The 15,747-nt window shown below is 42.3% G+C and overlaps 1 protein-coding gene across 1 annotated transcript in view; it reads right to left on the bottom strand.

Moving 5' to 3' along the window:
• Positions 1 to 15,153: 15,153 nt before the first annotated feature.
• Positions 15,154 to 15,747, bottom strand: part of LOC126355407 (solute carrier family 22 member 13-like) — an 88,312-nt gene continuing 87,718 nt past the window's right edge. Inside the window, exon 5 of the mRNA XM_050005711.1 lies at positions 15,154 to 15,330. Within this exon, the coding sequence (XP_049861668.1) occupies positions 15,154 to 15,330 (177 nt within the window). The remainder of the gene's footprint in view (positions 15,331 to 15,747) is intronic.

Genomic DNA, 15,747 nt, shown 5'->3' on the forward strand with positions numbered 1-15,747 from the left:
TTTCTGTCCTTTCAATTTTGTTACTTTTGTGGTTAATGATTTTTTTTTTCATCCACTTTCATATGCTCCGTCTACACATTCCCATGAAAATAACTGATTACGTTTAGGGTACTAAAGTTGAGAATCTGAGATAATAGGTGACTTCAAAATCTGTGCCTGTCAGGCTCATTGCGCCCGAACTCAGGAGTCCCAGAATTGCGCCTGACCGAGGGTTAATGTACTGCTAAGCTGTAATTCTACTCTTATCATTCCTGTAAAAGTCTTGTTTTATAACAGTTCACTATTACTTTTTGTGGCTTGTATACAGAATAAATCCAATGATTTCCGACTCGATGAATGTGTGTATGGGGCTTCATGACAATTTTCTTAAATATTTCCCAAGAATATAACTGTATTTCACACGATCGATTATCCTTTTGAACTACTCCTGCACGACAAACAGTAATTATTTCGTTAATGTACTCACCCAGATCTTCTCCTGCCAGAACTATGTGAATTTCGCGTTGTTTAGCTACAAGTAATACTTCATTAACCGAAAATTTAATCCATCTCCTAGTTACGAAAAAGCAAACAAAGAAAAATCTTAAAATGATTATTAGAACTTGACACACACACACACACACACACACACACACACACACACACACACACACACACACACACACACACAGTAGAATGCTTGACTTCTTTCCTTTATGAAAATAACATGCTGCAGACCTGCAGGAAATACTTTCTCCGCTTGCAACAGCCCTTGCAAAAAAAAATTTCGATGTTGGCCTGCAGTCCTTAGTTGTTTATGCATAGCATGGTGGATAGCTTCTTGATTTCCTTCCGATTCCGTTCTAGCAACATTTACACTGTTTACGAATTCCCTCTCTTACCCAGCTATGCCTACTTTGCTGTCCAACGTTTTCAAATGATTCTGCATTATACCTAAAACCTTATTTACGGGAATCATTGTATCGTTAGTATACTGCTGCAATACCATTGTCATTTTGTGCATTGTTTTAGTTATGTTTAACAATCCTTACTCAACACCCATAATTTTTTTGTATGACAGTCCACTAATGTTTCTGTATGTCTTGCTACTACTTGCTTTTGGCCTGTTGTACCATTCAGGCTTGACATATAATCACTACCTGTTGTACTGAACTCGGTTTTTAGTAGTTTTCCAGCAGCATTCAGCCATCTCATCTTCCACTGTACAAGAAAATATGGAATTTTACCTCTCACTTCTGCAACTGCTCTCTCTGTACCCCGTAAGGTGATAACCAGTTCGTCGATGAGTTTTTGAATTATAGGTACAAATTGCAAAATCTAAATATATTTCCCAGTCTAGATGTTTAGGATTCACTTAATTGCTTAGCATCTGAGATACAGACCTATGAACTCTTTCTGTGCAACCATTCGCCAGTTGGTGGAATGGACGTGAACGTTATTTCTTAACTTTCAGTGAGCGACACAAGTGCTAAATGATATCGGACTTGAAATTGCTCCCCCCAGTCCATAACAATCGTTTGTGACATCCCAAATTTAAGTATTCAATGATTAACCAAAACGTAAGACCCTGCGCTTGCTTTCTGATCTGGTATTTCTATCATTACCATCATTATAAGTGATCGAGAATTGTTAAAACATACTTTTTACCCAATGTGGAATGGCATCAAAATATTTGCTCCTACAATTAGGAACGGATAGTCAGACTTTGGTTGGATCTGTAATTGTAGTTTTTGATGGCATAAATCAGTATGTTGTGCACACGAAATACACTTCTTGATGTATTGTTGAACGTGAGCACATCTTGTTCTCCACCAGAATCTTTCTGCTACTCTTCTACCTTTTGTTCACTTACCCCATGACCAGATAACATATGAGCATGTGCTTGTCGTAGTATTTCTGTCTGCAAAGCTGCTGGAACCACAACACGTGGTCTACATTTGGTTCATCTAAACAAAAACCATCCTGTATTACATAATGTGGCTATCTGCAGTACATCTGATTCTTTACCGTTTGCTTGTGCTTTCCTCAGAGCTTTTAGATCAGATCCAGAGACTAGCAACGCCCCATTCTTTCTACTAAGTGTGTCTGCATCCTTGTGTTTAACATACAGTTTGTGAATCACATCTTATTGAAATTCACTTAGACTCAAACCGCACCGCGGTTGAAGGTCCTCTTAGCTCTAGGACCCATTTCAAAGCTCCATCCATGTGAACTTACATCCATATAGATAACATCTAAAATAAGGAATACCATATTTTAACGCTAACGTATTCTTTTGAATGACAGAATTATTTTGTTCAGCCTTATTAAGATGACGAGATGCAGATGAAACTGGGCTTTCTTTCCCGTCAATAATTTGCTCTAGAACCGCTCCCAAAGCTGTACCACTCGCATCACATGGCAATATAAATTCCTTTATGTGACCTGGAAAAATCAAAACTGGATCAGAAGTTAATACATCGTTCAAATTTTGAAGTGCTCTCTGACACTCAGGTGTCCGGCTAAACGTAATGCGCTTCAATAATAATTTTGTAAGTTGCTGTGCCACTTTCGCAAACCCCTTCACGAATTTTCTATACTAGTTTGCTAATCCAAGGAAAGATTGTAATGGTTTAACAGGCTGAGGGGCCGGAAAATCTAGTACTGTTGATGTTAATCACAGATCTGAACTTACTTACTCTTGGCTAATTATATGTCCCAGATAGTTTACCTGTGATTGTGCAAAGCGAAACTTACCAGTGTTAAGCGTAAGTCGAGCCTTCTCAATCTGTCACATCAAACGGCTTCTTACAATATTGGTATTAACCAGAAGTGGTGGTAAATGCTGTTTTATGTCTACCCTTAGAGCGTATCTCAATTGTATGATATTCGCTTCTTAAATCTAATGTTGAAAGGAATTTGCACTGATCCAAATTATCCAATATGTCAGTAATATTTCTTTGATCCTTTTGGTGACTTCTTAACCACAGTCACGATATTCGCTGGCCATGGGCTATCACTATGTTCAGCCGGCTGCTGTGGCCGAGCGGTTCTAGGCGCTTCAGTCCGGCTCTGTTTTACCTTGTGCCGTAGAATACTTAAAATCTTCCTCCTAGAGAACCTCTAACGTGGCTATCAGTAACCCTTTTAGAAGACTCACTTCATCTACCCCAAATTATCCAGGTTTGTTGGCATGATAACGTGACCGTTAATATCCGCTTGAACATATTATACATCTACATGCAAAACAATGTTGCTCAGACAACATGACATTATTTGCTTGTAGTTCTACCAAACACGCTATACCCTGTGGGATGTTAGTATCTACTGGTACCCAGAATAGTTCTCCTGTACCTGCTGGTACTCTGTTACGCAAAACAACTTTTAATGCACTTATACGTAGTTTATTCGATGCCACTTTTGCAATACGTTATTCTTGCCATATGGAAACATTTGCAACTGTTGTACCAACGGAAATAAATTACCATCGTGCTCACTCTTCCGTTACCAAAGGTTGATCTTAGCACGATGTCTGACCAGAAACTCTAACCTAAGTGTCGCAGCAACACCATGTCCCACAGTTTGCTCATGAAACCTTGTGTTTCCTGTTTTAAACACAAGCCAATTGTCCCGATTGTCGCCTACTGCACGCGTCCTATACCTTAATTCTTGTAGTCTGCTCTTATACGCGAGGTCCATACTGACAACCGATACGTGTGCCCAGGTATCTTCCAAAACCTGATACTGTTTCTCTTTCAAATAAGCCGCCAACGAACAATCCGTCTCTGTGTGTGCCTGGAATACACTTCTATTTAAGGGGAACGCATCTCGAGGGAAGGAAGATACCCGTTGTAATTCAGTGCTTTCTTTTTCCCGTTATAGTTACCCTGTTTCTTTGACCCACACTCCAGTGCCTTACGACAATCCGTTGACAATTAAAACATTGCGGTTTGCGACACTGTGTCTTAAGAGGACCCTTTTATCCGCAGCGATAACATTCTTTGTTAGACATACACATTTTCTGATCAATTCGAGACTTAGTACCACTACCTATCCCTTGCAAATAATTGGCTAACTGCAGCGCTTCTTCCAAATTTTACGGATCTTCCATTCTCACTCTGTGTGAAATTCTGGAGAAATCCCCCTTAGTAATACATCCAGCGCTCTATCTTCAGCCTCTCTCAATAAAAGTGCATCAACATCCGGTTTGTTAGTCGACTCATATACGTTTCGGCGTACAATTTACGTAACGTGTCCGAAAACGCTTCGGCTATCTCATTTAACAATTGTCCTAAATTACTTAAATTTTCTACAATAAACGAGCACTATATTGTTTTCTGTACCGTTGTTTTAAGCCATTTACCAGCTCTATAACTGTGCTTATTTTACTCAAAAACTCATGGTACGTGATGTACGTCTTAGCCACACCCGACAAGCGCAGTTTGGCGATCTGTAATGATGTTTGTTAAGATCAGTTGCACAAGCTGGCTGCGGATAAAAATAATGACATTCTCCGATGATTTGACAGAAAGAAGGAAAATAAGATTAGCAGCTACAGGGTTCGCGGATGGGGAATGTACTTTTAGTATTGCTTTAACTTCATTAGGATCTTACTGTGAGGAATCTCGCAGTTTTCTGCCTGAGGTACATTCAGGTGACACAAGGCGATTCCAGAAACCGATATGCTCATGACTGTAATGTTATTGCACTGCTTATCACGATACTGGGTTACGAGCTGAAACATACCGTCAGCGGTAACCCGATTCTTCCGTGAAACTATAACCTCATAACAGATTATTATGACTGTTCCAGTGATAGTCCTTGGGAATCGGAATGTTGTTCCCGCTATGTGACTGGTAGTATTAATAACATTCCACTGTTTTGTAATTCCGACATCGACATCCCCTTGGGCTGCCCTTGTTCGTAACAGTTCACTGTCATCATCTGTGGAGCAAATATGTAATAAACTGGATGCATACTCATCCACTGACAGTATGGGTGTGACTCCAGAATACCTCTCTAGTGTCCTACCGCTTCCGCTTTACTTAGGAATAACCGTTCTTCACACGCGCGTGTGCAAGTCTGAACCTTCACGGTTGGGAACATCGTAATCTTCTCGCTTTGGCGCAAACGCAGCTCATATATTGACGGCAGTGCGTTGTTACCCCTCTCCTTGAAAAGTAGCAACACCTCCTGAGTTTTCCCCTTTACAAATCTCCCTATGGTTCCCCATTTCACTAGATAGTAGTGGATAATAAAACACTGTAATTCGTGTCATACTAGCCGCTGGGAAAAGAACCAGTACATAAAAGTCTACGGGTATTAATCTCCACTCATAGGATAAAACCACGACAAACTGTATACCGTTGTTTCTGTAATTCGTCCACTGCTAATCTGCCGAAAATGCGCAGCATCATCAGAATTATGACGCCCATCCTGAACACTCACAGTGCCCGCTGCTGTGGCCGAGTAGTTCTAGCCGCTTGAGTCCGGAACCGCGCTGCTGCTACGATCGCAGGTTCGCATCCTGTCTCGCGCATGGATGTGTGTGATGTCCTTAGGTTAGTTCGGGGGCTGATGACCTCATATGTTAAGTGGTGGTGGTGGTGGTGGTTAGTGTTTAACGTCCCGTCGACAACGAGGTCATTAGAGACGGAGCGCAAGCTCGGGTTAGGGAAGGATGGGGAAGGAAATCGGCCGCGCCGTTTCAAAGGAACCATCCCGGCATTCGCCTGAAATGATTTAGGGAATTCACGGAAAACCTAAATTAGGATGGCTGGAGACGGGATTGAACCGTCGTCCTCCCGAATGCGAGTCCAGTGTACTAACCACTGCGCCACCTCGCTCGGTGTTATGTTAAGTCCCATAGTGCTTAGAGCCATTTGAACCATTTTTGAACACTCTCAGTTAAACCCCAACTGGAGGATTTCGCACCCTTCACCCTCCTCTACTCACAAGGCTCATTGTATATGATTAATTACATCAGAAAGCACCGTATTACCTTAGCCCGCCCGGCTAGCCGCGTGATGTAACGAGCTGCTTCCCAAGCGGGAAGTCGTGCTAGCCTGTGGATGGTTTTTAAGGAGGTTTTCGTTCTGCCTCGGTGAGTGTGGACTGGTTTCCCTTATTCCGCCTGATTTACACTATGTCGGCGATTGCTGCGCAAACACTGTCTCCACGTACGCGTACATCATAATAACTCTACCACGCAAACTTTGGGGTTACGCTCGTCTAGCATGTGACGTTACCTTGGGATTGCTGGGAGGAGGGGGGGGGGGGGAGGGGGGCGAACCGCAACCACACAATAACCCTGGATTCGGTCTGGGATGGGGATGAGGTGGGTGGTCTTCTGTGGCCTGTTGTGGGTTGTGAACCACTGAGGGCTACGAAGGGACGAAGCCTCTAGGTCTCCAGTTAAATAAACAATGCAGTACCGTATTACCTTAGCATACTCGCATTAACGTACAAACTATTACAATATTTATTAACAGTGGAACGCAACAATCTACATTGCATCAATCCTACTACAGTAAGACAAAGACACAGTTATCAAGTAACTTACCGAGAAACCATTTATATATCCCGCGTAATTCAGTATGTATCCTTGCCCTGAAGTTGCACACTATTCATAAAATCCCACTCCCGATGTTCCACCACGAGCCACTAATAGTATGGCAGTTGGCGACATTGTTTCCCAAAGTGGGCCACACATCTAGTAGCAGTTCATTTCTGACGAAGAAACACTCCGTTCATCCTGCACACCAGTTTGTAATTCTACTTCCTCCAGCTGCGTGGCAACCTCAATGGCAGCAGTCTAACACTTTGCATTCTCCATCCTTAGCTCCTCCAAATATCGGCAGGAAGTCTTCTTAAGAATATATTTAGTGCTCTGTACTCATCCTCTTGCAGAATAATTTCAATCCGTAACATGACGCCTCAAACGGCACGGCCACTAGGCGCGGCTCTTACTGAAGTCTTCGGACATAGGTTGTGTTGCAGAATGGTACCATACGTAGTTTCGAAGTCTTTTACGGATGCAGTAGTAGTGAACTACAATCCTCCACATAATTGAAAATGTTAAAAACGGGGAGAGGGACAGGAAACGTGCGACGACATACACTCAAGCGCCAAAGAAACTTGCATATGCAAGCATATTCAAATACAGAGGTACGTAAACAGGCAGAACACTAAGATACAACCTGAAACCTCTATGTAAGACAACAAGTGGCTGGCGCCCTTGTTAGAGCGGTTACTACTGATACAATGGCAGGTTATCTAGATTTGAGTGAGTTTAAAGTGGTGTTATAGTCGGTGCACGAGCGATGGGACGCAGCTTCTCCGAGGTAGCGATGAAGTAGCGATATTACTGTCAGACCATTTCACGAGTGTACCGTGAATATCAGGAATACGGTGTTGTTGTTGTCTTCAGTCCTGAGACTGGTTCGATTCAGCTCTCCATGCTACTCTATCCTGTGCAAGCTTCTTCATCTCCCAGTACTTACTGCAACCTACATCCTTCTGAATCTGCTTAGTGTATTCATCTCTTGGTTTCCCTCTACGATTTTTACCCACCACGCTGCCCTCCAATGCTAAATTTGTGATCCCTTGATGCCTCAGAACATGTACTACCAACCCGTCCCTTCTTCTAGTCAAGTTGTGCCACAAACTCCTCTTCTCCCCAATCCTATTCAATACCTCCTCCTTAGTTACGTGATCTAACCATGTAATCTTCAGCATTCTTCTGTAGCACCACATTTCAAAAGCTTCTATTCTCTTCTTGTCTAAACTAGTTATCGTCCATGTTTCACTTCCATACATGGCTACACTCCGTACAAATACTTTCAGAAACGACTTCCTGACACTTAAATCTATACTCGATGTTAAGAAATTTCTCTTCTTCAGAAACGCTTTCCTTGCCATTGTCAGTCTACATTTTATATCCTCTCTACTTCCACCATCATCAGTTATTTTGCTCCCCAAATAGCAAAACCCCTTTACTATTTTAAGTGTCTCATTTCCTAATCTAATTCCCGCAGCATCACCCGATTTAATTCGACTACATTCCATTATCCTCGTTTTGCTTTTGTTGATGTTCATCTTATATCCTCCTTTCAAGACACTGTCCATTCCGTTCAATTGCTCCTCCAAGTCCTTTGCTGTCTCTGACAGAATTACTATGTCATCGGCGAATCTCAATATTTTTATTTCTTCTTCATGGATTTTAATACATACTCCGAATTTTTCTTTTGTTTCCTTTACTGATTGCTCAATTTACAGATTAAATAAGATCGTGGACAGGCTAAAACCCTGTCTCACTCGCTTCCCAACCGCTGCTTCCCTTTCATGCCCCTCGACTCTTATAACTGCCTTCTGGTTTCTGTACAAATTGTAAATAGCCTTTCGCTCCCTGTATTTTACCCCTGCTATCTTTAGAATTTGAAAGAGAGTATTCCAGTCAACATTGTCAAAAGCTTTCTCTAAGTGTACAAATGCTAGAAACGTAGGTTTACCTTTCCTTAATCCATTTTCTAAGATAATTCGTATGGTCAGTATTGCCTCACGTGTTCCAACATTTCTGCGGAATCCAAACTAATCTCCGCCGAGGTCGGCTTCTACCAGTTTTTCCATTCGTCTGTAAAGAATTCTCGTTAGTATTTTGGAGCAGTCACTTATTAAACTGATAGTTCGGTAATTTTCACAAGTGTCAACACCTGCTTTCTTTGGGATTGGAATTATTATTGAAGTCTGAGGGTATTTCACCTGTCTCATACACCTTGCTCACCAGATGGTAGAGTTTTGTCAGAACTGTCTCTCCCAAGGCCGTCAGTAGTTCTTTTGGAATGTTGTCTACTCCCGGGGCCTTGTTTCAACTCAGGTCTTTCAGTGCTCTGTTAAACTCTTCACGCAGTATCCTATCTCCCATTTGATCTTCATCTACATCCTCTTCCATTTCCATAATACTGTCCTCAAGTACATCGCCCTTGTATAGACCCTCTATATACTCCTTCCACCTTTCTGCTTTCCCTTCTTTGCTTAGAACTGGGTTTCCATCTGAGCTCTTGATATTCATAAAAGTGGCTCTCTTTTCTCCAAAAGTCTCTTTAATTTTCCTGTAGTCAGTATCTATCTTACCATTAGTGACATAAGCCTCTACATTCTTACATTTGACCTCTAGCCATCCCTGCTTAGCGATTTGGAACTTCCTGTCAATCTCAATTTTGAGAGGTTTGTATTCCTTTTTGCCTGTTTCATTTACTGCGTTTTTATATTTTCTCATTACATCAATTAAATGCAATATTTCTTCTATTACCCAAGGATTTCTACTAGCCCTTGTCTTTTTACCTACTTGATCCTCTGCCCCCTTCACTACTTCATCCCTCAGAGCTACCCATTCTTCTTCTAATGTATTTCTTTCCCCTATTCCTGTCAATTGTTCCCTTATGCTCTCCCTGAAACTCTGTACAACCTCTGGTTCTTTCAGTTTATCCAGGTCCCATCTCCTTAATTTTCCACATTTTTGCAGTTTCTTCAGTTTTAATCTACAGGTCATAACCAATAGATTGTGGTCAGAGTCCACATCTGCCCCTGGAAATGTCTTACAACTTAAAACCTGGTTCCTAAATCTCTGTCTTACCATTATATAATCTATCTGATACCTTCTAGTATCTCCAGGATTCTTCCATGTATAAAACCTTCTTTTATGATTATTGAACCAAATGTTAGCTATGATTAAGTTATGCTCTGTGCAAAATTCTACCAGACGACTTCCTCTTTCATTTCTCTCCCCTAATCCACATCCACCCATTATGTTTCCTTCTCTCCCTTTTCCTACTCTCGAATTCCAGTCACCCATGACTATTAAATTTTCGTCTCCCTTCACTACCTGAATAATTTCTTTTATCTCATCATACATTTCATCAATTTCATCATCATATGCAGAGCCAGTTGGCATATAGACTTGTACTACTGTAGTAGGCATGGGCTTCGTGTCTATCTTGGCCACAATAATGCGTTCACTATGCTGTTTGTAGTAGCTTACCCACATTCCTATTTTCCTATTCATTTTAAACCTACTCCTGCATTACCCCTATTTGATTTTGTATTTATAACCATGTATTCACCTGACCAAAAGTCTTGTTCCTCCTGCCACCGAACTTCACTAATTCCCACTATATCTAACTTTAACCTATCAGTTTCCCTTTTTAAATTTTCTAACCTACCTGCCCTATTAAGGGATCTGACATTCCACGCTCCGATCCATAGAATGCCAGTTTTCTTTCTGCTGATAACGACGTCCTCCTGACTAGTAATCCGGTAAAACGTCAAATCTCCGACATCGCTCCACCCGGAAACAGATACTGCAAGAACAGCACCAACAATGACTTAAGAGAATCGTTCTAAGCGACAGAAGTGCAAGCCTTCCGCAGACTGCTGCAGATTTCAATACTCGGCGTCAATAAGTGTCAGCGTGCGAACCTTTCAACTTAACACCATCGATATGGGCTTTCGGAGCCGACGGCACAAACTGTACGCCTCACCTCGGCCCATCGACACCGACAGTGAACTGTTGATCACTGGAAACATGTTGCCTGATCCGACGAGTCTCGTTTCGAATTTTATCGAGCGGATGGACGTGCACGGATATGGAGACAACATCATGAATCCATGGACCCTGCACGTCAACAGGGACTGTTCATCCTCCTGGAGGCTCTGTAATCGCATGGGCCGCGGGCAGCTGGTCTGGCGTGGGCCCCCTGATATGTCTAGATACGACTTTGACAGGTGAAACGGACGTAAGCATCATGTCTGATCACCTGCATCCATTCATGTCATTCCGAAGGACTTGGGCAATTCCTGCAGGACAATGCGACACCCTATGCGTCATTTTTGGGCATATCTGAGGTGCCTTGCACGTGCTGTTCAGAAGAGATCTCCACCCCGCCGTACTCTTGCGGATTTATGGACAGTCCTGCAGTATTCACGGTGTAATTTCCCTCCAGCACTAGTACAGATATTAGTTGAGTCCATGCCACGTCGTGTAGCGGTACTTCTACGTGCTCGCGGGGGCTCTACAAGGTATTAGGATGGTGTACCAGTTTCTTTGGTTCTTCAGTGTACAAGGAGAGAACACCCACGATGTTCGTAAGAAGAGAAGGTAAATCTGATCGATACTTTAGGGCCGTGTGGGATTAGCCGAGTGGTCTAGGGCGCTGCAGTCATGCACTGTGCGGCTGGTCCCGGCGGAAATTCGAGTCCTCCCTCGGGCATGGGTGTGTGTGTTTGTCCTTAGAATAGTTTAGGTTATGTAGTGTCCAAGCTTAAGGACTGATGACCTTAGCAGTCAAGTCCCATAAGATTTCACACACATTTTTTTTTTTTTTTTATACTTTAGGATGATAACTGAATCTTTAGTTTTATGGCTGCCTGTGTGTGAAAAATTGATCTCATCCGAATGTGATGATGCAGAGAAGTCATCAGCTTGTGACGTTCCTTCACCGCTGTCACCACACCCGTCTCTTTCACGTTCGCAATCTTTGCTGGAGCCAATGCGACAGATTTCTGCCACAGCCTCAGCCCCATATCGACTATGATTTCATATTCCTCCACCATTATTATATATTTTCGGTGTTTGTTCGAAGTCTAAATTTGTGGAAGTACCAACAACAAAAAACCGAAAGTAAGTTGTTCAAGAGACCGGTTTTTCGAAGCGTTTTAACAGTCAGGTTTAACTGGAGACGAAGGGAATCTGTGTAACCGGAAACCAGTTGCTCCTGTACGGCGTATCGCCTTGATAAACTTTCACGGCCTGAATTGGCACATTTAATAAAATACGCCGGACTATTTTTGAAGCAGAATCTTAGGCTAGTTGAACGTCCGATTCACACCTGGTTTGCTACTGAGCGACGTTCAACAAAGCTACGATTCCTCTTGAAAATATCCTCGCAGATGTGGACGAAAGTTCGGGTTTTAAAGTAAAATCTCTTCGACCACGGCATAATAGCCCGGAATATTTTATTGATTGTGATAACATCATTGTTAAAATATTCATTTACAGTTAATTAACTACGACAACCGTGATGCGGCCGTCAACAGGCAACCCGGCGACATGTAGCGTCGTACGGCTGGTAAAGTGATGACGGGAACAACTCAGCAAGGCTGGTGACCTCAGCAGTGGGCGGTGGCCCACAATGCACACGAGGAAGAGACTGCCAGCCAAGGACAGGGCGCACGGAGGCAGTGTGGATGAGAATCGCAGCAGGAACAGTGTGTGTCCACAATGAGCTGAGGCAGGCAGCAAGGAGTTTCCCCACACGAGCGAAGGCCACTGAGCGGAAGCTCTGCCATAGGATCTATCCGTAGACTGCGGGAGGCCTACTGGTTGGAGGCGCTAAGCCAACTGCAATAATTTTAGAACAGGTAGGAGGGACGCAGCTGCACTAAGTGATCAAAAGTATCCGGACACCTGGCTGAAAATGACTTACAAGTCCGTGGCGCCCTCCATCGATAATGACGGAATTCAATACGGTGTTGACCCACTCTTACCCTCGATGACAGCTTCCACTCTCGCAGGTATACATTCAACCAGGTGCTGGAAGGTTTCTTTGGGAATGGCAGCCCATTCTTCACGGACTGCTGCACTGAGGAGAGGTATCGATATCGGTCGGTGAGACCTGGCACGAAGTCGACGTTCCAATACATCCCAAAGGTGTTCTGTAGGATTCCGGTCAGGACTTTCTGCAGGTCAGTACGTCATAGGGATGTTAGTGTCGTGCAACCACTCCGCCAGCGGCCGTTCATTATGAACAGGTGACCGATCGTGTTGAAAGATGAAATCGCCATCCCCGAATTGCTCTTCAACAGTGGGAAGCAAGAAGGCGCTTAAACCATCAATGCTGTGATAGTGCCACGCAAAACAACACGGGGTGCAAGTCCTCTCCATGAAAAACACGACTATACCATAACACCACAGACCCTGCATTTTACTGTTGGCACTGCACACACTGGCAAATGACGTTCATCGGGCGTTCACCATACGCACACACTGCCATCGGATAGCCACGTTGTGTACTGTGATTCGCCACTCCACACAACGTTTTTTCACGGTTGAGTCGTCCAATGTTTACGCTCCTTGTACCAAACGAGGGGTCGTTAGGCATTTACCGGCGTGATGTGTGGCTTATGAGCAACCGCTCGAGCATGAAATCCAGGTTTCCTCACCTCCCGCCTAGCTGTCATAGTACTTCAATAGATCTGACGCAGTTTGGAATTTCTGTGTGATGGTCTGGATAGAAGTCTACCTATTAAACATTACAACCCTCTTCAACTGTCGGCGGTCTCTATCAGTCAACAGCGGAAGTCGGCCTGTACGCTTTAGTGCTGTACGTGTCCCTTCACGTTTCGATTTTACTATTAAATTGGAAAAAGTGGTCCTAGGAATGTTTAGAAGTGTGGAAACGTCGCGTACAGACGTGTGACACAAGTGACACCCAATCACTTGACCACGTTCGAGGTCCTTGAGTTCCACGGAGCGCCCCATTCTGCTCTCTCACGATGTTTAATAACAGAGACAATAGCTTACCTTACACAAACTGATATCGGACGCAACAAACACAAGAGAAAAGTAGAACGTCATTGTACATTTACAAATAACCACTTTCGTTCAGAAAAAGTTATAATCACCAGATATTTTTAAACCATAAATCAGAAAAGCACAATTCACCGTAAATATTTGTAGTAAATGAGAAGTGTAAAGCTCCCTTCCTTGGTGACGGTGTCGTTTCCCCTAAGAGGAAAATACAAAGCATGTATTGGAAAAACCAACAAAAATATACAAACTTGTCATTCCAAATAAAGCTTCAGTAGGAGGCACTTAACGTTAAAATGGTTCCACTTAGTATACTGAGCCCAGGAATCATCCAAAAGAGAATCTAGATAACCTTTCAATGTTGATACTTGAGCACCTACAGGATCGTCATACACTATTTGTTACTAATGAATACCTTTAGGCTCATGGTGCCACGTACTTGGATCATATGACCCATATGTAATGTTTCTTAATGTTTCCTTTATAATATTATTAAAATAGCTCATTACATGAATTCCCCATATGCACTGACGTATCACTTTTTATTGTGTCGTTTTATGCAATTTATTATCACAGTAAATACGACACGGCGCCACAATGTTTACCCTACTGAAAACTAGTGGTGATTGAATTTTCCTATCACGGTTTCATGGAAACTCGTTAACAGTCCATCTTTCATGCAACGCATGTTACTGACGACGCTCTTGTCCTTATCCTTCCTTTGTATTTGGACACATAAGAATGGATGGTGTTTGCACTTTAATGTTGCGTGGTTGTTACTGTATAAAATAGTTATTACCATGTATTATGTAAAGCAGTTCGTTTGTTACATTTCTATTTTATATCTCTGAAGACGAAAAAAATTCCGAAACGTGTCACCCATTCTTTGTGATCAGTAAGTCATTCTTGAGCTGCTGTATCACTTTTTATGTGACCTTGCCCTATTAAGAACATATCTACATATATTTACTAGAATGGCCTCTAGCCCTCTACGTGACTTTATGCCACACCTTTGTTACTAATGAATTTGTTATTAGTTTTAGTAATCTCTGAGTTTCGTCAGTAATATATTTTTCTGACGTAATGTTGTTTGGTGTCTTCTTTCGATCAATAACTTTATTAATTATCCTGAATCAACTTTTGTCTTGGATGTACTGGGCTTAAAATTAAGACTATAATCATTTGCATGTATTAAACTGTATTTACATAATAATAATAATAAAAAAAATAATAATAACAGTAATAAGGGTAATAAAATATCATGAACAAAAAATGAGGTTATTTCATAAATATTATAGTTTGCATGTTGTACTATCTTTAAGCTGGCAGAATCGATTTGTTTCTCTTGTAGGTGTTCGAATTATATATCAGTTTCATTTGTAGATGTAAATGGTCTCCCTCACCACTTTACCATCATACCACTTGAATCATGGTCGTATCATTATTTCAGGAAGGAATTGCTTTCATTTCTGTTACAATAAAGAACACCGCCTATATATTTTTGTCATCACAGTATTTCGTTTCTCCAGACCTTTGCAGGATCATGTCTACAGCTCCAGTTCTTCTTAGCAATACTTTCTCCATCTCCTTTACTTTCTGGTAGGAAGACTCCAGTACTTGTGATTCTTTCCTAGGAGTGAAATATCGTTTTTCGCCTCCGGGACCTTCTCATTAAATGACTCCGGCACAAAAGACATTAAAGCCGACATAATCAGTGTCACAGCTGCAAGCACGCTGAATACGATATGCATTCCAGAAGTCTTCCCCTGTAAACAAAAATATGAATGTCATATACTCACATCTAAATACACTGCCTGACAAAAAGGCAAGTGCGCAGGAGACGGAGAAAAAACTAAATTAAACCTCGCTGGCTCAGAGGGTATGTGATTTTATTTCAGTGATTACACAAGCGTATAAGATCACGAAGAACTTGGCAGTATAAGCCCAATTATCGGTTTGATGTTGCACGCCTTCTGACTTGGACTCTTCCTGCGAAGGGTGCTACAAAGCCGCAGAATCCTCTCCTGGGGCAAGTTGGCCAACATCCGATGTAACTCGTCCTTCATATCTCGGATATTGACACGAAGTGACGTCGTGGCTGGATCCACACGTGATCTATTGGGGGCAGACCTTGGAATCTTTGTAGACACAGGAGTACATCAACATCACGCTGACCGTTTATA

Source organism: Schistocerca gregaria, chromosome 3 (genome assembly GCF_023897955.1).
Source record: "Schistocerca gregaria isolate iqSchGreg1 chromosome 3, iqSchGreg1.2, whole genome shotgun sequence".
Lineage (NCBI taxonomy): Eukaryota > Metazoa > Arthropoda > Insecta > Orthoptera > Acrididae > Schistocerca > Schistocerca gregaria.